Consider the following 26977-nt stretch of genomic DNA (forward strand, 5'->3'; position numbering starts at 1 on the left):
GCCCCGCCCTCCCGCGCGCCCAGATCCCTTCCCGAGCGGAGAGCGAGAGACGCGGGCGCCCGCAGCCGGGGTGGCGCTCTCCGGAATGCCCTGCCGGGCCCAGGCTTGGGGTGAAAGGCCGGTCCGGGGGCCAAGCTCGGCCTCCCCCTCCCGCTTTGGGCGGATGAAGGGCCCCCAGCTCCGTTTCAACCTCTGCCGCCCAGCTGGGGGTTGCGGAGCTAAAGCTTCGGTCTGGGGGGGGGGTCTTTAGCTCTGAAGCCCCTCAACCTGAACTGGCATCCGTGGGGGGGAAGCCGTTCGGCTTGCAAAAGGGGCTCCTGGGGGCTCCGCAAGGTCAGAAAAGAAACACGTTTAAGCGTTTCTCAATTTTTATTTCTAACGCAGTAGGTACCGATAGGACCCAGATCAAAACCCTTGGGAGGGGGTCCTCCCCCATTCTCAAGAATGCGAAGGGGTCCTTGGATCAAAGAGGTGGAGAACTCCCGGTCTAGAGTTTTTTCCACAGGATGGTTTGCCCCAGCTGCCCCCTCCCCCTTTGCCTCAAGTCCCCCTGTGCAAAAGGGGGTCCTGCCTAGTTCCCAGACAAGCCCTCGTGCAGCCCCCCCACGTCAAAAGTTCTATAAATTTAAGAGCAGAGCAAGATATTTTATATAAAACTCTATTTTGGCTGAACAGTCACCTGCGAGTGATGGGCAGTTTCTAAATGTCACAAATAAAATAACAACGATATTCAAGGAGAAAAATTTATCGACCAGGCCACCGGATAGGATGATCCAAGATAACAGATAATGAAACTGAACCCAGCGATGATTGTAATGAAAAGCGTCACAAGCTGCAGTCTCGCAATTTAATTTTTATTTTTCTAAATGAAACCATTGTACATTGTACAAACCATAGCTACTGATGGAATAAATAAGTGGAAAAATTATACTGCTGTACAACACACACAAAATCATTGAAGGTGGTGAAAAAACAGTTAGGTGTTTTCTTTACAAAAAAAACCCATCAACAAAAAAGAAAAAAAACCCACAAAATTCTTTACACCTCGCTAGCAGGCCTTTAGATACTGTATAAAGAACATTTCAAAACATATCCATGGTTTCAGGGTGAAGAAAGCTAGCTCCTCAGAGTTCCCATCTCCCACCCACCCATCAAGCCACTAACTGTTATGCTGCCTCGTTAATTGTTGTTCTTAAAGTGCCTGCACTTTTTTGGAATGTTTAACTCTTTCCCCAAGCATTTGAATTTCAGAAACGAACGTTCGGCTATTAAAAAAAAAACCCTGCCTGTTCGTATAGCTTCCATCTCAATCAAAGTCAGTTAATTACCTTGCTAGCTTATGGCTACCTGCTTGGAGGGCCAAATAACCCAACTGTAGATTATGAAGCACTTCAGAACTCTTGCACTATTTCTGACTAAGGTTGGATACAGCCCAGCACCCTTCTAGGGCTGCACAATTCCTCCCCCCCCCCCCCCTTTGCAGGCCTGGCAGATGACTCTATTAATTCACACGAGAATTTCCAGTCACTGTGATGCAAAATTTTAATTCTCTCCCCCCACCTTAGGATCTGCAATCAAACCAGTTGCTGAACCCGAGTCCCAGTAAAGCCAGACCCAAACTGGATCTGGGACTAGATCTGAAGAGATGGAGTTCCCCCCCTCTACACACACATCCTGAACAGCTGGCTCTCAATGCTAAACTTTCCAACAGTTCAAAGTGTAACAAGCTTGCACGGGCGAAGGGCCTATCCATGTTATTAGGCACTTCGAAAAAAGACACAAAGTGCAATCTAGACACCATTGTGCAATTCTGCATATCTGGTCTGCATGATTCCACCTACCCACCCACCTGTTCAAATGGTGCACACAGACATTAACAGGAATAATTCGTACAACTAATTCTCTCAGCTCCGCCCAGCTGCCTGCATTGCCAGTTGAGGACTAGGGGGATGCTGGTTTTTCTGAGCCATGGAAGGACAAAATGACCGCTATTCTTCAAAGTTAACTCCTGAGCATTTTTCCTGCTGCAGAATTCATCTAAAGTTCATGGAAAATCAGCTGCAGAGGCCACAGGAGAAATTAAGAAGCCAGCTTTATCACTAAACGTATCAAATGTCAGTAATGCCAATAGATCTTTTCTACCAAATGAAATAATTGAGGTATTTTAGTGATATATATATATATAATCCGTTTAAGTACAGGATTCAGCTTTGAACTTAAAAAAAAGAAGCCTATTTATTTCCTTGGAAACTTTGTAAAAAAACATCAAAGCACAACCACAAAAATCGAACCTTCTATAGACAATTGGACAGGGTGGTTTTAGAGCCATGGACCATTTGAGTGATCAATTAAAAGCTACATAATTACGATTTTTTAAAACTTCAAAAAATATATTTGTCTATTTCATAGATCAGCCGACATGTCCCCCCCAAAAAACCCCACAAACCCTGGTTAAAGATGTCATGTCCACACTAACTGCAATTTAACCAGTCATTGCCATGTCTGAAGCAGATACACCAATGAGAGAAAATATCACTTTAGCATTTAATTCTGTATATTGTGCAAATACGTCTCTTTCAGATAGTTAATGAATCTGTGATCCAAGCACAAAGAGACTTTCTAAGGAGCACACTGCTGTCATGAATAACTTGCAAGAAAATTTAATTTTGATGAGTTGTAAATATTTATTTCAACACAAAAATGAGAAGATCTTCTCAAATTTAAATGCACGGCCTCTTTCTTGCAGTTAACGCCTCTATAAACATTTGATGGATGGTCAGAATTGACACCTTCACTTCACCCAACCTTTTTTTCATTATTAATTGCAAATGCAACACAGCAGTCAAAACTAAAGCCATTTTCACCGTTGGAGAAATCAGAAATATGTATCTTTTAAACAAGCAATTATTAAGGGAAGTGTCTGGATTGGAAGCTTTTTTTTTAAAGGCCACTTACTAATTCCATAGCAAACTAGGCGTAACTATTTAATAGTTGCTGTGACAAAATGCATTTGTTCTCATTTGCTGCCTTTTGCTTTTTATAAGCATTTCTCCTACAGAGAATATTCCCACCTACTCAAAGGAGCTGTAGGAGCTTATCCAGTCCTTAGGTGCACAAAAAATGAGCGTAATCTAGCAAGTCCAACCGCAACATAGCCCCACTAGAAAATGACAAAGTGCAAATCTGTTGCGACTGAAGCTGTGTTGATTTCACTAGATTTTGCCCCCCAGAAACTGGCATAAAAGCACCCCAAATGCGTAAGTCACTCTGCCCTTTGCAGCTTCTATTAAATCAACTTCTGTGGCCAGGTCAAGCGTGCACAGGACACAGCTGTCTGAACGAGAGATTCCGAAAATCACAAAGCTGTATTTGCAGGCAAATCTTGAAACAAAGGAGTCTCAAGTACACAAATGTTGGACAAGAGTCAACATCTCATGAAAGAACAAAACGGTAAAATCCAGTTGAATCTTTAAAAATGATTGGAGAACAGATCTATTCAAAATGTACACCGGCATTCAGCGTGCATCCATTTGTAACGAAGCCACAAGAAAGCTCAAAGACAGATTTCCAGCTTCAAGTACTTAAAACGCATAATTGCTTTTGTAACCAAATAAACCCTAATTTAAGTGAAACCAATCAATCAATTTTAACAAGGCTATGTTGGGCAGCCTAAAAGATGCATTATTCCGCTATGAAAGTCTGTAAAGCAAGGAGGTTTGGGGGGGCACACAAGGCAGTGCAGGAGAGGTTTACTTATTTAAGAAAATTTAAACTTCAACACGGTGCATTCCCAAAAGGAAGTGAGCCTTGGAGGTACAGGAAAATCAAGCGTGGATCCGCTCGCCCTCCAATTGTGAAAATGGCTTCTTAATTTCTCTCATGTTATCTCTTATCAGGACAGTAAGCACCAGAGTATTTTTTTTTAAAAAAACAAACAACGGAACATATTTTATATGGCATTGTACTAACAGGCTACTTCGCAAAAGAGAAGTTGCAGAATTATCCCTGCTTTGTTTGTTTTTCGTTTTGGGACACAAGGCACGAAAAAAGAAAGAAAGAAAGAAAGAGACATCACATCAGAACAGTGAACTTCACATGTGAAGAGAATACCTGACCTGTACCATTCTTAAATATCTTATAATGTTAAATAGAGAACGGGGGGGGGGGGGGGGGGGAGGGAAAACATCAGCAGCATAATTGTAATTCTGAAATTAGAAACAGTGCGTAGACCTCTCCTGAGTGTTTACTCTAACCATTTCAGAGACAGTAACTTAAATGCTCGACAGTTTTTGCTTCACAGGGAAAAAAAAGTTTTCAGTGTCTGAAGAGATTAAACGTTTGCTCGGTTTTCCTTGGATTTTCGCCTGGTAACTTGCAAAGTTTATAGGCGTTCCCTCCTGGTCCAAGAGAAGATGCTTATGTACGGTTGTTTGATAATTTAGCCCATTGATGTACCTTTACATAAAAACCGCCCAGGAAAAATCTAAAGTTTATATTTCATCCATATTTCTTGAGAGGGAGCCTCTACTTTCATCTTTTTAGGAGGTGGCACTCCTTCAGAGTCCTTAATGCAGAGAAAGAGGGAGAAAGGGGTGGGGGAGAGGAGAATTAGCGTTAGCAATGAATAAAATCAACCGGTTATTTTTATATATTTGAGGATAAAGAAATAAATAACACCAATATTAAAGGAGACTCTTCAGTCCGACCACAGTTAATTGTATAATTTTCCAAATCGCAGAATTTATTTCTGTACAAGATTACACCGGAAGATCATTGTGCACAGCTATTTACGTGGCTCTTTTCTATATCACAATGAGTATTTAAAGAAATCTTTGAAAATTCTCCAAAGTGTATCAAAAGAACATCCTTGAAGCTTACACTCCATGTGGGCTATAAACAATCCAAAGGGTTAGACATTTCTTGTACTGCAGAATATGCTGGCACCACATTTAAAGATTTGGAAGGAAAAAAAAATACTTCATTCCTATCCATAATCCAATCTTCATGTTTTCTTATTAGAATTTTAAAATGAAGAAAACTGGCAGCTTATCAAAATTGGTTCTCTTCCAGATGACTTAATCTTTCCAGTTTTTTAACACTCAATATTAGGAAATAGAGCATGCTCTGATCCAGTGTTTCTCAACCTTGGCTACTTTAAGATGGGTGGACTACAACTCCCAGAATTCCTCAGCCAGGAGATTGTTCTTCAACCTCATAGCTAAGGAATTGTCAGAGGGGCAACAAATAGTTGAGCTCCATCAGTAGGTCAGGAAAGCCAGATTTTATGTCAGGCAGCTGACTAGCTAAGTGGTTGTCTCAGGCTTCCATGAATTTAGAATTACAGTTTAGCTTTAAACCAAGAGATGCAGAAAAGCATCATAAAAGGAGGGATTTTTTTTCATTACCTGAGAGTTTTTAGATGTCTCTGTGGTTGTGTCATTTTCCGCTGAAGGCTCTGTTTCAACTTTCTCTGAACTATTGATGGAGTTCTCCATTGAAGACTGCGAATTCTGTTCATCAGATGCATCTGGGGGGAAAAATGACAAGAAAACAGCTCTCAAATCATCCGACCAAAGGTTGCTTTCAATTCACTTCTATCATCATATTAAAGAGAAATTAAAGAGAAGCTGGTTGAGTTTTATTGCCACTGGAGTTCTGAAGGCAGGCACTTTTACTTAGGAAAAAAAAATTTCCACAGGAAAGCAAGGGAGAAACAAAAAGCTGCCAATGGCAAGCACTGAGCACTTTAAAAAGAGGATTTAATTTAAAAAAACTTTAAACTGAAAGGCTGAAAGTGTACTTTTCATCTAATTATACAAATTGTCACAGAGCTTTTTCCTTAACCAGAGGATTAAAAAAAGCAAAACTCTACAGAATTCATTAACTCAGCAGCTGACTAGGATCCTTTTGAGTCACCACTAGAGGGAAGCATGGTATTTTAGGCAATACAGAAGTTATAGGTAAAGGTAAAGGTTCCCCCGCACATGCGTGCTAGTCGTTTCCGACTCTAGGGGCCGGTGCTCATCTCCGTTTCAAAGCCGAAGAGCCGGCGCTTGTCCGAGGACATCTCCGTGGTCATGTGGCCGGCATGACTACACGCCAAAGGCGCACGGAACGCCGTTATCTTCCCACCGGAGTGGTCCCTATTTTTCTACTTGCATTTTTATGTTCTTTCGAACTGCTAGGTTGGCAGAAGCTGGGATGAGTTAAAGGCGCTCACTCTGTTACACGGCACTCGGGATTCGACCCGCCAAACTGCCGACCTTCTGATCGACAAGCTCAGCGTCTTAACCCACTGAGCCACCGCGTTTAACCAATGTGATTTAAAACCCTTTGGAAATATTTGGGCAGTGTTTCTGCGACACATATAATTTCTGGGGAGAGGGAGGGATGCAAGGCATGAATGTATCTCCTTTTCAAGACTTCACAAGCTGGTAATTTGTGATCCAGAATTCAAAGTCCCAATAATAATGACAAATTTGTATGCTGGACAAAGTTCCTGACATGTTTTTCAAGATTTTTGGGAGAAAACAACTGCTTGGTAAAGTTGCCAAGGTTGAGAAACACTGCTCTAATCCCTTAGGAAAAGCCGCTGTGAAACCCCGTTGAAATCTTTTTAATAAATTTCCTGGCCTTAATGTCCAGCTTGCTCCTCAACCTGACAACCCCATGGTTACCTTCCGACCCAGCTTCTTCTTTTGCATCCGTCGGAGTATCGTCCGACTTTGAGCCAGGACCATCTACCTGCCCTGTCGAGTTCTGCTCGGGCACGGGACTCGAGTTGCTGCTGTTTTCCTGCTTTATGGGGGAAGCATCAGCTATAGAACTCTGGTTGCTATTGTCATCTGCAAACAAGAGAGATTGGCTTGGTGAGACAGGCTGAAGAGCAGCACTCACAAAATCCAGGTGATGAGATTTCAAGCCCACCCTTGCCAAAATGAATACCTGGTTGAGCGCCACACGAATCTGCATTTCGCAAATTCACTTAATTAAAACAGAAATGCAGGGCCAGTTCAGACATTCGGTGCCCAGAGTGCTTCATTACAGAAGCTGAAGTCCAACAGGTTGGCCTAATACGAAAATTGTCCAGGGCACAACTGCTGACATCACAGTATCCCCACTCAGGCACTTGCTGAACGATGCTAAGAAAAGCTACCACTTCACCCATTTATCCTCTCGGAGAGATATTCAGAATGGGAAAATTACAGATTCAAGTGAGGGTAACCATGGCAACATGTAATGACTCACTTTAAATGTTAAGCATGTGCTTCTGGAAAGAAAAAAAATATCTTAATTTTTCAGGTTCAACTTTATCAGGCTAGAGGCTTCCAAGGGACACAGCTATCCCGTGTCTCAAAACCTCCTCTTAAATGAGAATTTGGAAAACGTTATTTAAAAGGCCACAAAATGCAATCAGCACGAAGCTAGAGCCCTATATATATATATACAGCCTTTTGGTTACAGCACTATGGAAAAATAAAGTGCCACAATTCTCAGCAGGAGACTTGTAAGCCTCAACAGTGCCTTTTTATTCCACACTTGTCAGTTGTTACTCTTCAAAGCTAAATCTAAAATTGCTCCTAGGGAAGACTTAGCGTTCCCCGTGCTGGCTGTCCCTAGCAGTCCCTCCCCCCCCCGTCCCCACTCACCATGCATATCCATCATCCCAGGAGACGAACTGTTTTCTGGAGTCGTCACCTCAGAACCACACTTTTCATCTTTGCCTTTTTTCTTGTTCTTGGCTTTCTGAGAGAAAGGAGAAGAAGATGGTAAGTTTGCGTGCGACTAGCTTGAAAGATAGGCTTTCCCAGTGAAGTCTGAATCTTATGCCACTCTTATGGTGATCTCTTGTTCTAAGCCACCTTGTTGCTGGGTAGTTTGTCTGTCTTTTAAAATTTGATTGGAAACAGAAAGGTGGAACCTTTTTTTGAAGGAATATTGCCTAGGATCATTACACAGCTTCAAAAAGCCTACTTTAGGTTTTGGTTTCTTCTTTCTACATGTTCATTTATGACATTAGCATGTTTTTATACACGGCGATACAATCCAAAAGATGGGATCTGGTCTGAATTTGTCTTAAATCTCGTCTACTGTTACCGATTTTTAATACTACTGATTCATACTAATTGTGATAGTAACTGGGTCAATAAGGAACCACAAACCTTGCTGGGTGCATAAGGGCCAGGTTCTGTGTCTCTCCCCCCACCCCAGCACCATCACAAAAGATAAAGCAGCAGAGAAAGACAATAGGATCCGTTGTGTGGGGGGAAAAAACACACATGAAAAAGGATGCGGCACTTTCAATTAGAAGGTGACGTAATTGGTCTCCAAGGAGAAAGTGCCAGCTGCACCGCTCTACTCTCAATATACGGAGCCCGCTCAGCGAAAGGAAACCCAGACGATCAAAAGGCAGCCTCATGCAAAAAGAAAGAAAGAGCGTGAGGGTCGGACAATAGGATCAAAATCAGAGGCAGATGGCAAAGTGACAGCCCCATGCCGTAGAAGGCCCTGACTTAATACTGACGAGGTCTGTTCTGAGTGGCACCGCCGCAGGCAAGATGGGTGGAAACATAACAGCTATGCCTAGGGGCACACTACAGGTTCTAAGGTAACTGCAAGGACAGGTGGTGCCGAACTCTCTTATATGATGCAATCAGGAAGTCCTAAGAGGCTGAGGGTGAGCTGAAAAGTGTGGCTTCCCACAATGGGAGAGGAAATCTTTTCATAAGACCTTTGCTATCAAAGGGTTCACTGCAAAGTTTCACGTAAAACAAAGGTTTTAGGAAAGGACATTTAACGTTCAATATTTAATATTCAATATGATGTCATTTACGCTGCCAAAAGAGTCATTGTCTCTAAACTTTCAAATTAATGGGGTACCATGAAATACTTACATCATCTACTTTGGGCTCTGTTATTGGCACCCATTTGTAAATCCTAAGGGATGTGTCACCAACCGTCACCCATTTCTTCTCCCTAGAAAGTGGCAAAATTATAAACGTTTAGTTACAAACCCCTGTGCAAAACCCAGGCAACAAAGAGAAGGCATGCAAGTAGATCTGCTTTATAAAAACCATTTTCTCTGAATAACTAACTGGCACAAGGTGAATCGGGGTAAACATCTCCTATGCAGACATGTTAGCCAGAGAATGCTAAGAATTTCTAATTTCCTGGATCAGACTGCCACTCACATCAATATTATTTAATCAGATAATAAGCATGGCCTTTTAATAGGATTTAAATATACAGTTTCCCCAGTAAATAGTTGGGTTTACAGGTGAAATAAAGGTATATTATCACTTACATGCTTCAAAATATACCCCATCAGCATCTATGCTGAGTTAAAATAAATATTTGCAAGACGGAACTTCACGTTCCCATTTCACTATATGCTCAAGCAGATAAATCTAGTAAAGGGGGAAAGAGCCATCTGGTAAACAGAAGGCCGTACAGCACCACCCTGCCCCCCAAACTTGGCTCCAAAAATGCACACTGATCCAGCAGAAATCTGTACCGAATGCCTTCCAAGATAAAAAGAACTCAAAACCTTCATCTAACCAAGCCACAAGCAATCCACCCCAACAAGTCCCGTGGAGATGACACTGGAAATCTGTAGAACTCAACCAGAGGTTGGACTCAAGTAGTGTTAAAGAAACCACTTTGCTGAAAGCCTTCTTAATTCTCACAACAGCAGAAACTCAAGAAAGAAAGCAACATATCGGCTCTCAATAGCTGATCTAAATAAAGCAAACCCAGCAAGTCATTCAAAATTACAAAGAATCATTGGCCACTGAGTCTTCCGGGTATCCAAAATTGCCAGCATTCACTGTTTTCCAGTCACCATGGAAGAACATTAACACATTCAATCACTTCACTTTGGGGGGGGGGGGTGGTCTTCAGATATTCCCTAAATCCCCACCGTTAACTTGTAAAGTCCTAGCTTAAATATTTCATGCTTCTAGGCTATACACACAAAGCAAAGCTTGCATCATCTTTGTCTGAGATGATTCCAAACAAAATCATGTCGTCATGACGAGCCCACAGTTCATTTTAGATTAATTTCCCCTGTTGATGGTATAACGGTGTGTCAGGTATTACACAAATCGCATACATCTTAATGGAAGAGGGCAAAACAGGCATAAGGGTTTTCTTCTTTAAACTGGATTTCTGCATTACATATGATATACACTGTAGTGTTTTATACATCACTGTAGAAATGCACTGTTTATTTCTCTGCTGTACATTATCTAACTTGCAGGAATGATAGAAACGGTTGTTAGTGGCTAAAAGTGGTGGTGGTGGGGGGTTTGGTTATTTATCCGAAATAAAGTCAAACTGTCTATTTTTAAATTCTCTGTATTTATCAGGAATATTCAATCACAGATTTTATTTCAAAATGCACTATAGATGAGCCTTTAAAGTAAGCATCTAAAATGAATTTCTAGGTGGTCTGTTCAATAAGAGTTTAAAGAATGATCTTGATACACCATCATAAGTAGCCAAACCACATGCTTTGTCAATCAGCGTGTAGAAGGATACTGGCAAAAAAAAAATACATGAGAAAATTTATGGTTTGTTGGTTCCCAAGTTTTCAGATAAGTGAACTGTTGCCAGTTATAAATATTTCCCATGAAGGCTGTCTGTTATACAGTATTGTGTCTCAAATCCATTGCCTTTAACTTTTCCCCTGAGAATGACTGGAATTATGAAACAATAATCTTATTTTGGATCTGTAAACTCCAGGCCCTGGAGCTATGAAACTTCTTGGATTGCCAAGTGAATGAGGAATAGTGGCAACAGCCCAAACTCTAGCTATACTAATTAGGAAGTCCCAAAGATTTCCCCCCCCCAAATGAACATAGACACAATCCCAAACTCTTTTATTTTGCCACCCAGTTGATCAAAATAACTGAAGGGGGAACAAGAGTTACCCATAAACTCATCACTCCACCTGTAATTGCAAAAAAAATATTTTTCTAGTTATTACAGATGGAAAATTCACTACCTACAAAAAATAGATTCAAGCACTGTACAGTTTTAATTGCATCTAAATACAGCTTTGAACTAAGCAGTTCTGAACCCACCACACAAATTATACACATTGATTTGTATTACTCTTGTAGAAATGTCAAAGCACACACAAATCAAGTGGATGAAAGCCCCATCACAGGAAACACTTAAAATTCCAGTCCAGTAAGAAAACAAAATGATGCCGTATCAAAGTTGTTCACAATTTTATGCTTGAATTTCTGTGTTACCTGAAGAATGGGTTTCTTCATCACATTTTGTATTGCCTGGAATACTTGGTACAAGTTGGCTTCTGTTGTGCTATTTAACACAATGACACTTATCTACAGCCAGCTTTAATTTTCAACTTTCAGTGAAGTTTTAATTTCATGCCAAAATTTCCACTTAAAAAAATAATGAAATCGGAAGGCTGATGATGTTGTCATCAATTCACCATTATACATTTATGAGCAGATAATTGGTCTTTTGTCCCCCAAGAGAACAAGCTGAGCAGTTTTGTTAACTTATTAGGAAGAAATGAGCCCAATGTCCTTGCACAGAGAGACAAATGACTGGCATGAACAATTTTTCAAATGTCAGGAACATCAACAATCTCCTTTTGAAGGATTGAGCTACTGTAGTAGGATCACCTGCTCACAGTTACTATAGCAACTGAAAACACTAGCCAAAAGTTTTCCACTTTTGTTTGTTAAGCAGTTAAGAAAGAAAGATTGGCATTTTCTTCCCCCCTCCATCATGGGGAATCAAGTACCATGCAAAACTAGCAAAACATCCAGCACTGTCAATTCCCTCATTTCTAAATGAGCTCATTGAGTTTCTGTTTTTCAGAATCTTTTAAGTTTCTAGTTGGAAATTGCTGTGTGGGAGTGGGGGGAAAGCACCTTGATTCCTTGCACAACACAAGACTGCTCTCTCAGTTAAATTATATTTTTTTAAAAAACTAATCAACTGTTCTGTAAGAAAAAGTGTTTCTCTTAAAATCTGCTTGCTTTTAACAATCAGCTAAAAATTGTGATTTATGAACTGGAATCAATTGTGGAAGGGCACAATGCAACTCAATGAAATGGGTTTAAACTTTTCTTGAAGAACGTTTTAAGATGTCATCTGATCCAAAGATACCAAACTGCACAATTATTGCTTATTGGGTCTGAATAACCATTTCACTGTGTTATGTTTAATTATGCCATACAAAATTCCACAATAAAAGTCATACCACCTTTCTCAAAAAGAACACAATCATTACATGCTGCAAACATTCAATAAACCAGGATGGATTTACCAAAGATACAAAAATCTCATTATGTCAGACAAGTTGAAATAGCAATAATGCACCTCTTTCTGGTTCTGTTCAGAACTTAAAATCGATAGAACAATACAAACAAGCAGTTTTGACTTGAGGCATAAATTTAAAACAACAAAACACTTATATTCTCTCATAATACTTTGGACATTTTAAGGAACATCCTAAGCTAACAGTTATAGAAAAAAAAATGGAACAGGACACATCAGAGAAACGGGCCCTGAAGACCAATAGCAGCTAGGAGGACAACTCATAGAGAACGTAGAGAAGTTGCATCTTAATGACATAGTATATCTTCTGTGGTGAAAACCCCATATTCATTATTCAGCATAGGCAGCAGATGATCCCAGTAATACCTCCCCCCAAACAACTGAAGAGTGGGGACCTTGGTGCTCTCTGGTTGTTGTTTTGCAGACATTTCATGACCCAACTAGGCAATATCATCAACACTACAGGAGGGGGGGGGATGCAGAGAAGAGGAAGAGGTATGTGGGGGTCCTTAGTGCTCTTCTGAACTTGGTGGCTTTCTTGCAGACGTTTCATGACCCAACTAGGGAACATCATCAGTGCAGTTGGATCATGAAACGTCTGCAAGAAAACCAGCAAGCGCAAAGAGCACCAAGGACCCCACATCGTCTTCCTCTCCGCAAAATCCCTCTCCTTTCAAGCATTGATGTTCCCTAGTCGGGTCGTGAAACGCCTGCAAGAAAACCACCCAGCTCAGGGAGCACCCAGGACCCCCACGATTCAACCCTCAGCTACAAATCTTCTCTCCCACTAGGGCAACTGGCGAGTCTGTGGACGGACTATCCATCCGATGCCCACCGTGCTCAGAGGAGCAGCACCGTCCCTGCTGTCCAGCACCTTCAGGAAGGACGCAAGCAGCCGAGATAGCCGACTGGCCTCCCTGCATCTCAAGCCCCCGGCCGGGCAGGAGAAAGGGCCCGGAGGAGGGCAGGGAGGGAGGGGCAGGGAGCCCCACCAGAGGGAAGCCACGTGGATTCGTGGCCAGGTGGGGGGGGGGGCGCAGGCCACGAAAGGGGCGAGGAACGCGGGAGGAACCGAGGGGAGAAACCCCCACCTCCAAAGGGAGGAGGAACCCCGACTTTCAAAGCGGGGAGAAGAGGTCCCGGACTTCAACTCCCATCAGCCCCCGCAGCCGGCCAAGGCCCGATGGGAGTTGTAGTCCAGAGCCTCGGCTCGCCGTTCCCGAGGCCCACGAGAGCCGCTCCTAGGGAGGGGGGGCAAAGCCGGGCCGGGGTCTTGAATGGGGGGGGCGGGGGGCGTCTCCGAGGGTGGGGGTCCCCGCCTCTCCCCGAGCCCCCTCCTCACCATTTGCGCACTTTCTCGATGGCCGCCATCACCCGCTTGATATCATCCTTGGCGCGGCTGCGGGTCTCGGCCCGCACCGACCGGCCCGACATGCTGCTGAGGTGGCGGCGGAGGGACTCGGACTGAGGCGCCGGCGCCGCTCGGCAGCTGGGGGCGAGGAAGGGCAGCGGCAGCAGCCGGAGGAGGAGGAGGAGAGGGAGGCCCGGCCTGGCTGGCGGCGGCGGCGGCGGCGGCGCCCGGACGCACAATGAAGCCTCCCGGCCGGCTCCGCCCCGCCTCGAAGGAGGGAAGAAAGGCCCGAGGCCGCCAGGGAGGCCAGCCGAGGCGGTGGGCGGGAGAGGCGGGCGGAGCTCACTGCGCAAGCGCGGAGCACGCCGCGCAAGCGCGGATCCCCGCCCGGCTCGCGCTGGTGGGGGCGGAGGAGGGGAGGGGCCTGCGTGTTCCCGCCCTTTTCTGTCAGCGCGGTCGACGCCGCTCATGCTCGAGGCGTCGAGTGAAGGAGCGGAGTGGAGCATGGGCTTCTTGGTCCCTCCTGAGCCTTTTGCTTCCTTGGCCGATGGCGGCATGGAAGTTTAACGAATAAAAATAAAATAAATAAATAAATAAATAAAAACCTGGGCTCGCTCGCTCTCTCTGTGTGTGTCCTTGCCTGCGTAAATAAAAAAATAAAATGGGTGGACTTCAACTCCCAGAATTCCCCAGCCAGCATGGATTCTATGGCTAAGCCAGGTGGTTGTTAACTGAGGTCCTGCCTGCTTTTACAACTTTGTTTTGCCAGGTTGGTAAGTGAAACACTGCAGCTGTTAAATGATTTATGCACATCTGGCTTCCCCCATTGATGTTGCTGGTTGTAAGACTGCAGGGAAGGTTGTAAATGGCAATTCCACGATCCTTGGACATCGGACACTGGATGCCAAGTGTCCAGATTTTGACCGGTGGGGATGCCGTGGTGGTCGTAACTGAGGACGGGTCACAAGCCACTTTTTTCAGCATCACTGTTACTTTGAACGGTCACTAAATGAATGATTGCAAGTCGAGGACCACCTGTCAAAAGATCTAGGAAAACTGCTTCCGCACGTCTCACTTTGGATGAGGGACAAGGACTTCCCCAGCTTTATACATACGGAGTCTGCAACAACTGATTTAAAAAAAACAAAAGGCCCCAAAATCTTTATTTTCCATCACATTGAAACTAATCGTTTCTGAACATTTCTTTTTCAAAAATAGTAAGTTGTAAATCTAGGGACAGAAGACGACCCAAGGCGAAAAAGACCGAGAGTGTAAATTACGAAGTCTTCACGGACAAGAAACTGCCATTCATAGCCTCGTCGGAGGTTTGCATCTCTGTCGCCACATCTGTCGGTTCTGGGACCGGTAAACCCAGGATGTCCTTCGTGAAGAAAGCTGCCGTCACTTCCTCAGGGATTTCTTCCTGAATTATGTCTTCTGCACCTGGGAAAGAGAATGGATGCTAGGACTTGGTGCAAGGAATCTACAAGATCCCTTTATCCACAAGCTACACTGAACTGATTTTTGCCCTTTAATTGCAATGCAGCTCTTTTCGCCTTCCTGTTGTTTTTTTCCCCAGGATGGGAGACCACTAAGCGATCCCGAGGCTCTAGGCAAAGAATCCCAAAGAAAGCAGTAGCAAACCATTATTTAACAGTGCCAAGAAAATGGGATACTTTCATCAGAAACTGAGTCCATCTTTATTTTAACAGTGAAGAGATATTGCTTCTCATACCGGGTTTATCTCTGTAAGGGAGAAATAGCCTGTTTTTCTTGCTTTTGGCAGTAATTTAGATTTACCTCTTTGGGTTTCCCTCTAATCTGATCTCTGCTGTCCCTAGTTTTACCCTAAATATATTTAAAACCCAGAAGTCAAGACTGATGGGAATTGAATTATCCTCATACAAGTAGTTACAACGGACCTCCTCCAGAGTATTTACAACCCCGTTCCAAAGTACTGACGCCATCCCATCAGTCACACACATATGGCAACCAGCATTTATACCCATTTTTGCAGCATCCCATGGTTGCATAACTACGTTTTGCAACATTTCTCCTGAAAACCGACATTTATTCTGATTTTCAGCAAAACCAGCCCATAAATTGGTCCTCTTTAAAGGCCGAGTTGTTTACTTTACAACTGCCATGTTCTCTTAATGACCATCGTGAAAAAAAATATCATAAAATCAAGTTGGTCATGTGGGTGACCCGCCTTACTTTTGTTACCATTTAGGACCCCTAATGGACAGGCTCAGATTATGGTTGTAAATTGAGGACTGTCTGCAGGGACGTGGAGTCAGCTCAGGCATGCACAAAGCGCAAAGGATCCCTTTTTTGCAAGAAGGGGTTGCAGTTCAGCACCTGTGGGATCATAGCTGCCGATCTCCACACGTCCCCCCTCGGGGTTGAAGCCCAGAAGCGTGGTGAGATATTCGGCCAACTCTTCTTCGGTGAAATGCTCTCCTGCTCGAGGAAAAAGAGAAAGCACACAGTCACCTAACCCCTGCAGAACCACGCATACCACCAGCTTTCAAAGGTTTTGCACGCTCAACGTTCGCACCTTTGTGTTGCAGCAACAATAGCAGGTCATCTCGGTTGATGGCGGCTTCGTGGTCCTCATTCTTGTAGCCCAACACATCGAAGGCCTGCTGGATTTCCCGCGAGGCCAGTCCAAAGGCAGGCCGATGGTTCACGTAGAGTTTGATGAAGTCCCCTAAATTAATATGGGTGACTTGCTTCCCAGTATCCAGAAACTCACTAAATTTGACTTCGTTCAGTATGTCTTCAATCTAAAAGGAGAAACAGGATCCCATCTCCATCAGATCTGAGAAAGCTTTCAAAACCTGGCCTAACCCTAACCCTATTTATATTTAGTGTATGTATCTCTTTTTGTATTGTTTTATTGCTTTTAACCAGTGCTTTTTTTGTAAAAGAAAAAGGTGCCGGAACTCACACATGTCATACAACCCGGCTTGCCTACCCTACAAGGTTTCATCCAAAAAAGGTGCTGGAACTCTGTTCGGAGCGTTCTATGACTGCTTTTAACATTGTAAGCCAACCAAATTCACCTCCTGGTGAGATGGATGGCAAATACATTTAATCAGTTAATCAATCAATAAAAACAAGGACTGAGGAACAATGGTTGAGGAACTGTTTCGGAGGTCAAATGAGGTGTTTAACGACCCTCCCCACCCACCCCCTGCCCCTGAAAACCCACTGACCTGATCCTCCGAAGGGTAAAACCCCATTGCACGCATCAGAAAGGGGACCCGCTCCAAGGGGATGTGTGTAGACACCTTCCTGGGTTCCATGGTGTCGATGCCCTGATGGACCAGCTGAATGTAGTAAAAATAGTCTTCCAGCTCCTGAACATGTACAAAGGATCTTGAGTGTGCAATAATAGCGTTCAATACAGGCTAGACATTGACTTACGGCCACAATTGAGTCCAATCTTCTGTTGCTAAGTGAGACAGTTAAGTGACTTTTGCCTCATTTCACAACTTTTGTTGCTAAGTGAAACCCTGCAAGAGTTAAGTTAGGAACCCGGATGTTAAGCGAATCTCGCTTCCCCCTTTGACTTTGCTTGTCAGAAGGTCGCAAAAGGGGATCACGTGATCCCCGAAACACTGCAACGGTCATAAGTACTACAAACTACAAACAGTCACTAAACAAATGGTTTGTAAGTCAAGGACTCCCTGTCATAAAAGACTTGGCTTGGTGTCTGTCCCTATCAGCCTTTCCCCTCTCTGAAAGGGTTTTATTTTCTGAACCCCACTATTTTAGGGCTGGGGTGTGTTTCGTGGCATTACCTGAACCCCAAACTGAGCAGACTTACCTTGAAAAACGCACCATCTCTGCCGCCTTCCAACAGGTTGTAAAATGGGACCAGGTCTTTGCCACCCAGGAAAACAGCGGCATCCAGAGCACTGGAGAAGGAGACGGGGGTGGGGGTGGGGGTGGTCCCCTGATGAGAAGACCCTGTAGAGAAGCTCTTGGTTCCTCACCTGCCTCCCCTCTACCAGAAGGAAATAAAAATTCCCCACCTTGGAGGAACTGAACAAACCTATCCTCTGGCTTCATGTTTCTCAACCTTGAAGACGGGTGGACTTCGACTCCCAGAATTCCCCAATGTTGCTTTGCCCCCTTCCTCAAAGGAACCATCACTTACTCAAGATTCACGTCCCACTTCATCACCGTGGAGTCGCTGCCCCCCGCCGTGAAGAGGTAGCGTCCGTTGTAGGAACAGGTGAGGTCGGCCACACCTGCAGGGTGGCAAATGAAAGCTGAAGACTTGTGTGGGTTCCCATCGACGGGCAAGATCTGCAGGCCAACCTAGAGAACAAGATGGAGAGGAGAACCAGCTTCTCCCCAGCCTTGCCTGGAGGAATTCAAAAGGAAAGGTACCTTCACGTCAGCTCCACTACCTTATCTTTCGTGATGTAGGCCAGATACCGCTTCTGAGGATCCTGGTCCTCGCCCAATGGAAGGATGGCAAACTTCTCAAGAGGAGAGCCATAGGTGGGTCCCAAAGCGGTCTTCCTAAAAGAAGCATGTCATGAAAAAGCCTAAGAGCCCAACCAGCTCATACCAAGAGCAGATCCTTCTCCCATTGGCTCTGTTGCCTTTGAAGAAATCCACCCCCCACGAGGCTTTTCCCCACCTAGCTACCTGCACAACTTGGTGGTCACATTATAAAGCTTCATTTTGTAGTGATTGTTGGCCATGAGGAAAAAGTACTCGGTTGTGATTGGGGGATACCAAGCGATATACTTGGGGACCGCGCTCTGCTCAATACGGTCTCGTCGGATTACCACCAACTCATCCTTGACGCTGTTCGCCAAGTCGTATTCCACCTGAAAAGCAAGTGAAAGTCAGCAATCACACCAACTAGTGCGAGACACAGCAGAGCGAATTGCTGGCTCTGACTGTTGGTTAGGCAAGTGGACCACCATTGACCCAACTGAGTTGACCCACGCATTAAGCCAAGTGTTGGTCACTTGTACCATTCAACTCAAAAGGCTACCAAGTCTTCCTGTTGAGGTTGGGACTTTGCGGCCATAACTCGCTACAGATCCAGAAGCATCTTGATTCCAATCTTGTTCTCTGGATACCCACCTTCCTCCTTTGACTCCAGGCCAACCTGCTTTGTCCTGAATGAACAATGACCTAGGTTTGTTGGTCCTGAAACTTTTCCACAGGCAGTCTCTAATCGGGTGGCCCATTTTCACCAGATGTGCCCAGCCACTGGACTTACCAAGAGCCGGTCTTCTCCGAGACTTAAGAGCCGTGGCTCGCTACTATCTAGGTGCACCCCAAAAAGAAGGGTGCGAATCGGCTTGTAGTGGGAGTGGAGGGCAGCCAGGCGATCCCAGACTTTCTTTTCCTCTACTTCAACTTTTTTGTAAAGGTTCAACGACAAATGTTCATCCTAAAAGACAAGAGAAATCAACTAGGAAGGAAAACCACTATTGTGGAAGCTGACGTTCACATATTTTCAATCTGCCAATTTTGAGGAACGCTCTTCTGTGGAAAGCTGCAAGGAACAACGAGCTTACAGCCAGAACAAGGGGTGGCCCGTAGGATACAGCAGCGGGATGGGTCAGGGAGGAAGGGGGTCACTACTCACGGCAGTGGCGAGATATTCAGAATTGTGGGAGAAGCTCATGGTGGTGATGGGTCCTTTTGAAAATTGGAAGGGTTCTGGATGGTCGTTTTCCAACGATATGGCATCAAGGATATGAAGACCCCCGTTCAGAAAACCGACAGCTAGCAAAGAACCTAAGATGCACATCAAAAAAGCAGTTGGTCCAAACTCTGGTTCTGGAGATTATTGAGACACTGTTTGTTCATAAGCTTGTCCTCCTAAACCAAATCCTTCTATGATATTTCTCCAAAGCGTCTCCTAACAACTTTAATTATTGGGGTCCACCCTTAGGGTGGTCTAGTAGACACCACCATTGCTGATCACTCATGGAGGAGAGACCCATGAAAGCGCTGTCCTGAGGTAGGAAACCATCAGAGATCAAAGCTACAAACGGGAAGCTTCTACATAAAGGTACCAAAACTCCCCGAAGGACCCTGTAGCATTTTAGCAGTCAACAGTAGCCAGATTTAGGCTGCGAGTTTTAAGCTTAAAAAAAATTCTACCTATCAATCTTGCAATTATGATCGGAGGCTAACGTTACCAGCAATGGGTAGCAATTTTTACAGATTATCTGGGTCAGTGATGGCCGTTCTTGATTGTAAGAAATAACCAACTAGGCAAGAGTTGGAAGAAAAATCAATGCAACCACAGTCTTCGCAGTGGCCCACAGAAAGCCTTCTGATAGGACAAGCAAACCATTCAAACACAACCCCTGATGCGATTTGGAAGACCCACAAAGTCGCTGTAGAGTCTGATAATGGCTTTCTGCAGCTTTCTGAGGCCAGCTCAACCAGACCCAGCAAATAATGCTTTAGACAAGTATTGTGATTGTTTAGGATTCTCTTCCTCATACAGAAAAATGAGCCCGGGGGAGAGGAGCTACTTCCAACTATCCAAAAATATGAGGAGGACTACCGTCGTGATTATAACAGAGGCTGCTAATGCTTCCGCCCTTAAAAATCCGGCTGACGAGGTATTTGTTAAGGAGGTAGCTCCAGATTTTCAGAAGGCCACAGTAGCTGCCCTTGGCCAGGAGAGGTTTGCAGGGGTGGCAGGTGATGGCGTGGACAGCGTCCTTTGGTTCCTCCAGGCACTTGGTGACTTGAGTTCCCTCCGTCTTGACGTGAATCACCACGGCATCCACAGTCGCAAGGATGAAATTCCTGCCTCGGGGAGCAAAAGGTTGCAAACTCAAAGAAAACTCCATCCTTTCTCCCCAAATCTGCCCAGCTTGCAGAAGGCCCTCCATTCACTCAACCCCCATCATGGCCAACAGAATGAAACAAAAAACAAAAACCCGCCAAGATCCGCTCACCTAACAATGAAGGGTTTGCCAGATAAAGTGCACGACTCGGGGTACTTGGTGACGTCTTCAGGGGAGGCGGGTTTCTTGGAGAAGGAGAAAGACTGGATGGGTCCCAGTTTAAACTGGCTGTACCAGTGCACCAGCTGCAGGTCCCCGTCATAGAATTTAATGTGGCCTCTGATGTCACAAGTGACGAATAGCCTGGGAAGAAGCATTAGCGGTAGAGATCAAAGGATAGATAGATATAGATAGATAGATAGATAGATAGACAGACAGACAGACAGACAGACAGACAGACAGACAGACGACCTTTATTGTCATTTTTTTTACTGTGGGCACAATGGCACACATTAAAAATGAAATTTAGTTGCTTGCTCTCAAAAGTGTACACATACATAACGTACTATATACAACTTATGTAAAGCCAGGTTTTTTTTTCCTTTCCAGCCCACCAGGTTCTCGAGGTGGGCTTCCCTTAAAGAAGTGCCTGTTTGGAGGCTGGAATTTGAAAATAAAATAAAAATTCAGTTTTGTGAATTGCATTGAGCAGGGTTTTTACTGGAAAAGCTGCAGCAAAACACACATGGGTCCAAAGTGGGGTGTTCAGCTTAGCGGCATCACCCTCTGCTGGCCAAAACTGGAAGTTCTTCCTCAACAGGCTTTTAATTGTAGGATCTTTTTTCTCTGGTTACAAGTATCCCCGATTTACGACTATAATTAAGCCTGCAATTTCAGCATGAGTCTAGACCCACTTACTCGTCCATGATGGCCAGGACGGTGATGGCGTCCTTTTGTAGGTGCACCAGCTTGATGGCTTTCATGTTGTACAGTCGGTCACACGTAGCTTGCAAGGGTGTGCAAACGGTGTCCCAGATCACCAGCTTCCCCTCCGAGGTGCAGGTCAACGCTTGGGAAGAGTGGAAATGGAAACGGGATTGGCTGAAGAGTCCCACCGCCTTGTTGAAAGTCTTCAGGAGACCACCAATTCAGTTTGGGAAGAGAAGAACAGGAATCAGGGCCCAAAACATTAAAAACCGCCGTCTGCAACTTCTATCAGATTTATTCCATTCCTAGCCTTCTATTCATGCTGGCATAGGCAGCACTTCATATTCCCCCACCCCATGCCCCCAGTAACATCCCTGTGAGGCAGATGAGGTTCACAAAGGTTGCCTGGCCAAAAATCACCAAGAGCTAGGGAGAGTGGAGAAGCTGAGAGCCCGTTTTGAGTCCACCACTGTGACAACTCCATCTCACTGGCCTCCTACGTATTTAATCTCTTAACTGTCAGAAGCAATTCTCAATTGGTGTCCAGTGGACACCTGTCAAATATTTTCATTTTCTGATTTAGGGGGGGGTCTACCTTTCAGGAAATCTAAGTTGGAAACCAGCCTGCGGAATCATCTTAATGAAGAAGGTGGTCTTGGCTTCCAGGGGTCTTTAAACCTCCCTTTACACATTTGCTCCCCTCGCCAAGAGATCCTGCAAAGATCCTGCCCATTATAAGCATTTCAGAGTCTGCAGTTTTTGTTTTTGTTTTGGACACTGACTTACTTTGTCTGTCAAGAGAGGAGCGTGGTAGAGCAGATTGCTGTCCTCCTAGGAGAAATAGAAAGAAGAGAGGGTCAAGTCTTTCAATCAAGGGTGTCCCAACTTGGCAACTTTTAAGACTTGTGGACTTCAACTCCCTGAATTCCCCATGCTGGGTGGGGAGTTCTGGGAGTTGCAGTCCACAAGTCGTAAGGTTGCCAAGGTTGCGAACCACTGCTCTAAAGGTTTACTCCACATCTGAGAAGCCACCTCCTGCTGCTCCTATGTGGAAGACACAGAAACATCCTTCTAAGACTCCATCCTTCAAAGCCTACTTGATACATTTGAACCAGACCATCAAGAACTTCTAACTGTAGACCCTGCTTGCTGGGAATTTTAGGAGGTGTCGTTCCCTTCTCCCCTCCCCGCCCCCCCATCCTCCCTAGAGGACGCAAGTTTTAAGTAGGTAGGTTCTTGAAATCCCCTCGTGTTAAAGTCAGACACTCAAAGAGAACAAGGTTGTGGGGTGTCTCACTTACTTCCCACAAGTAGAAGATAACTTGGCTTTCGCTGTTGCTCACCAGCTCCTTCGGAGTTTGGAGACTGAACTCAATGTAATTCTGGAAGAAAGACGTGATGGGTCCTGAGCATCCCCATCAAAGCTGCATTTCATACCTGAACACCAGGCACGGCCCGGTTTTGCTTCCTGAGTCTTTAACAATTCCGGCTGAAGGTAAAACTTGGCGGCACCAAACCGTGGCTTTACCCAACAGGGCAAAAAAAAAAGGCTTTTAGGCTCTTCATTGCTGCAACCAGTTATTCTTATTTTGCTTTTTAATTCCTGCCAGAATAAAGCTGGAAAAAGCTTAGGAGGAGGTCAGAGAACTAGTGGGAGGCTGTTCTTCTCCCCTGCCAATATCTCGTGGGTCATCTAGAAGATGCACTGAGTCAGGTCCATAAATGTAGCATTTTACCATTGGTGGTAGTTTATGCCATGTATCCCTGAACATTTGGGAAGAGAAAACTGTGGCTGTGTTGGAATTTCGGAAGGAGAAAAAAAAATTACGCATCTTTGCTGAGCATGAAGCAAATGCTGATGTGTGAAAGGATATTTTAGAGCAAAACCTCCAGCTATTCATGAATAGCTTTTCCTCCTCCCCCTGCCCCACAAACCTGTAATTTATGCCCTGCAGAGCTCTTTTGCCAAGTTTTCACAGGGGATAAAAACAAACCACAATAATCGCTGCGTCTCTCTGACCTGGAATCCAAACTGAGGCAGGATTTCCACACTGCAGACCGGCTTGGTGTCCAGCGTGGTCCACTTCCAAACTGAAACTTTCTGAGATAAGGAGGAAAAGGGTGGATGGCCGGTGGGTGGGCAGGAGAACACTTCTAAACTAGAAGGAGGTCGGTGTTCCTACCCACAGGTCACGAGCTAGGCCTTGCCTGGCAACTGCTCTCCCTCCAAGTTTAAGAAACTCAAGGAAGGGCTTCCTTTTACCTGCACCTCTTCGGCTCCAATGGTAGCCAGGAACTTGGAGTCGTGAGAAAGGGTGATGGCGCCGACTCCTCCATTGGGGTGACTGTCGAAGATGGTGTGGACTGGAATCCTGAAGAACAAGATGTCTGCAGCTGTTTGGGGACCTGTGGCTGAGTGGATTTTGTGGGTGGCAACCTTAAGACTTGTGGACTGCAACTCCCAGAATTCCCCAGCAAGCATGAGGAATTCTGGGAGCTGAAGTCCGAAAGTCTTAAAGTTGCCAAGTTTGGAGACCCCTGTTCTACAGCAAGGAATAAGGTTTCCTTCTCAGCTGGGCAACTGATTGGAAAAAAGTCTTTCCAAATTCCTGCTCTCATGGTCACTGCATTTGACCAACATTTTGTTGGGTGCTTCAAGGAGACAACTCAACTCAGAAGATCAAGAGATACCCTGACTTGCTATCAAGCACAGGGGAAGCTCATCCTGCCGCCGCCAGAACCTTACGCAGAGTAGCTGTCCCAGATGATCACCAGGCTGTCAGGACCTCGATCAGCCGTGGCAATCCACCGCCGGTCGTCGCTGACACAGATGCAGGAGATGCAACTGGAATGTCCCTAAGAAACACGGGAGTCTCAGGGGAAGCAGACCTCCTTGTGAGGAGGTCTGCTGTTTCCCATAAGAAAGAGGATTCCTGAGGCTGAGAGAACTCAGTCTTACCTGCAGGAGATACTGTTGATTCTTCAAGATGTCATGGACCACGGCAGTGTGAGCAGAGACGTACAACAGCACCCGTTGATCTTCATCCAGAAGGTTGAAAACAGGCAGTTGGTTGTTGTAGCCAAAGACCCACGACAAGCTCTGGAAGAATTGTCCAAGTCAGATTATTTCCCCAAGACATCCCTAAGGATCATCCAGACTAGCCCAATCAGAAGGCCCACCCAACTAAGAATCGCAAGAGGGGTTGTACAGGAATCTAGATGTTGGAAGTCATCAACTGCCGTCTGTTCGCTGTCCTTCACCCGGACTCACCAGAGGGTGATCGGAGAGCGGCTGAGTCTTCTCCTCAAACAGCATCCCTGGGAAGGCCGATAACACAATTGAATCTTCCTCCTGGAACGGAGTTGCACTGCTGGCGCTGGTTTGGGTCCTGGACGTCTCACTCTCTTTTTGGGAGGTCCCCATTCCTGTCTCTAGACTGGCCACTTCACTATCGCTTGGTGGTTCTTGGCTTCTGAGGGACATCTTGGACTTCTCACTCTCCAAGGCAGTTGTTGTTGAACCCGCCCTGCTGGTGGACCTTCTTTTTGAGGGCACCAGTTCTAGGGAGATGCTTTTAGCCGGTTCCTGCTCCACAAACCCGGGACCACCTTCTTCTGTTCTGGCCGCTGAGAGTTTTTCAGTGCTCGTTGGACCTCCTTCATCATCCCTGGCACCAGGGCTCTTCCCATCCTCTCTGCCAGCTTCAAAGAGATTGTCTTCTACCAGAAACTCTGAAGTTGGGGAGGTTTCTTCTGACTGCATCTGCTCTTTGAGCTCTTCATCTTCAGGCGTTGGGGTCCTGATTTCATGTCCCTAAATAGCAAAATAGAATTTGTGGCCCAGGCTGGAAGTTGCATACTTGCTGTTTTGCCTGATTTTCAGTCTTTACCCGGATTATTCCATTCTGTGCTTCCAAATATACAGAATTCAGAGGCCTTTTGGGGGATGACTGGGACATTCCCAGCCTTGCTATGCAACAGGATGAGCTGACTGCATCCAGGGACAAATTCTTACAAACATTAATTTACTAATGTGATTTTAATTCATAAGAACTGATCTTTAAATAATTAAATTAACAGTATTATTTACTAATATTCTCAAAATTTCAATGGGTCTGGGTTAGGGTTAGCCATGCTGGCTAGGGAATTCTGGGAGTTGAAGTCTGCCCATCTTCAAGTGGCCAAGCCTGAGAAACAGGGTTTTAAGGAGACGCCAGTCAATGGCAAGAGAAGTTGGGGTGGGGGGTTGATGATAGGGTCAATATTGTCCACTTGCAGCATCTTTTGCCACTGACCATAGTCACTGGAACTCCTCGAATCAGTATTTCTCAACGTTAAGCCACTTGAAAATGGTTGGACTTCAACTCCCAGAATTCCCAGCTCCCTAGTCTGGCTTCCGACTTACACTTGAGGGTACTACAATCAGAGGACCGATTTTCGGCAAAGAAATGTGACTTTCCACCATAGGGAGGCCAGCTTCTTGGTCCCCTGGGCCGAATGCATCGGTCTCCTCAGGTTCTGCATTTTCCAGGAGCTCCTTTGAGGTCTTCGTTGGATAATCCCACCGGGGGCTGTTCTTCTTCTCTTCCTCGTCTTCCTCCATCGTCTCCTGCAAATATTTGTGGAGTTGAGAGAAAGTTGGAATGGCGCTAGTTGGATAATGACGGTTCCCTTCCCCCAAGGTTTGGGATCATTCCAAAGTGAGGGGAAATAGCCACGTTTGGGCTGAGAAACGTCTCCAGAGTGCCCACAAAGGACCTCTGGGTTTCATCTTGAGGTTGGGCAGAGTCCATGCCAGTTTCCAGGCATTCTAGAAAGTTCTGCCAAATGGCATTACTAGCTTCCTCATCCTCAAGGAATTGCCAGAGGGAGCACAATTGCCCAGACCAGGTTTCCTCACCAGCTGACCACCTCAGATCCTGGCTTCCTCATGTAGAATAACAGAACAACAGAAAAAGAGTTGGAAGGGACCTTGGAGGTCTTCTAGTCCAACCCCCCAGCACAACAGGAAACCCTATACCATTGTCTTCTTAAAATCCTCCAGTGAGGCGCACCCACCATGCCTGAGGGTTTAAGTCCAACCTCAACAATTAACCAGGAGGTTAAGCCATGATGTGTCCATTACAGCTTCCTTCAACCACAATTCAGAAGTGGGTCACCATGACCTTCCTCCAGGATTTTCAGATTTCCACTCCCACCTGTACCCCTTCCATCTCCTAGTGGCCTCCTTTTCAAGGTTGGACCAGCTCTGGTCTTCCTTAGCCACAATTAAACGAGCCAAGGTCTACTTTCACTCCGCCAAAACAAGACCAACAAAATTGCCCAACCAACAGAAACCTTTTTTTTTTTGAGGAAAGTCTCTGCACAAATTTTAACCCAGATATTCCACCTCAATCATTGCATTCATCCTCCCCCTCCCCCCCCGGGACAACACCAACTATAGTTTCCATTTTTTCTTCTTTTTCTGGATTCCACAATGATTTAAATCTTCCCAAGGTTCAGCGTTGTTGATTTTTCCCCCTTTCCCAAAAAGCCTGTCCCCACCTGCCCGCCGTCTCAACTCACCTGCCAGCTCCAACTCCAGCAGCGACTG

The 26977-nt window shown here is 45.2% G+C and overlaps 2 protein-coding genes across 2 annotated transcripts; both read right to left on the reverse strand.

Moving 5' to 3' along the window:
- Positions 1-650: 650 nt before the first annotated feature.
- Positions 651-13929, reverse strand: BCL7A (BAF chromatin remodeling complex subunit BCL7A). Its single transcript, XM_083373807.1, is given in 7 exon segments — positions 651-4510; positions 4513-4564; positions 5406-5527; positions 6678-6845; positions 7650-7746; positions 8895-8976; positions 13661-13929. Coding segments are annotated over 7 exon segments (633 nt in total). The 5' UTR covers positions 13753-13929; the 3' UTR covers positions 651-4490.
- An 873-nt stretch (positions 13930-14802) lies between these two features.
- CFAP251 (cilia and flagella associated protein 251) lies at positions 14803-25979 on the reverse strand. Its single transcript, XM_083373480.1, has 21 exons — positions 25790-25979; positions 24656-25198; positions 24344-24484; positions 24131-24240; positions 23648-23756; positions 23405-23485; positions 22686-22766; positions 22171-22215; positions 21376-21587; positions 20629-20820; positions 20229-20476; positions 19296-19447; positions 18924-19097; positions 18338-18522; positions 18094-18208; positions 17838-18001; positions 17505-17595; positions 16891-17034; positions 16230-16458; positions 16031-16132; positions 14803-15112 (listed from the first exon to the last, which is right to left on the reverse strand). Exons 1-21 carry the CDS (start codon positions 25847-25849, stop codon positions 14946-14948), a joined length of 3345 nt encoding a protein of 1114 aa, XP_083229606.1. The 5' UTR covers positions 25850-25979; the 3' UTR covers positions 14803-14945.
- Positions 25980-26977: the final 998 nt, after the last annotated feature.

Source organism: Vipera ursinii, assembly GCF_947247035.1.
Source record: "Vipera ursinii genome assembly, chromosome: 14".
NCBI classification, from domain to species: domain Eukaryota; kingdom Metazoa; phylum Chordata; class Lepidosauria; order Squamata; family Viperidae; genus Vipera; species Vipera ursinii.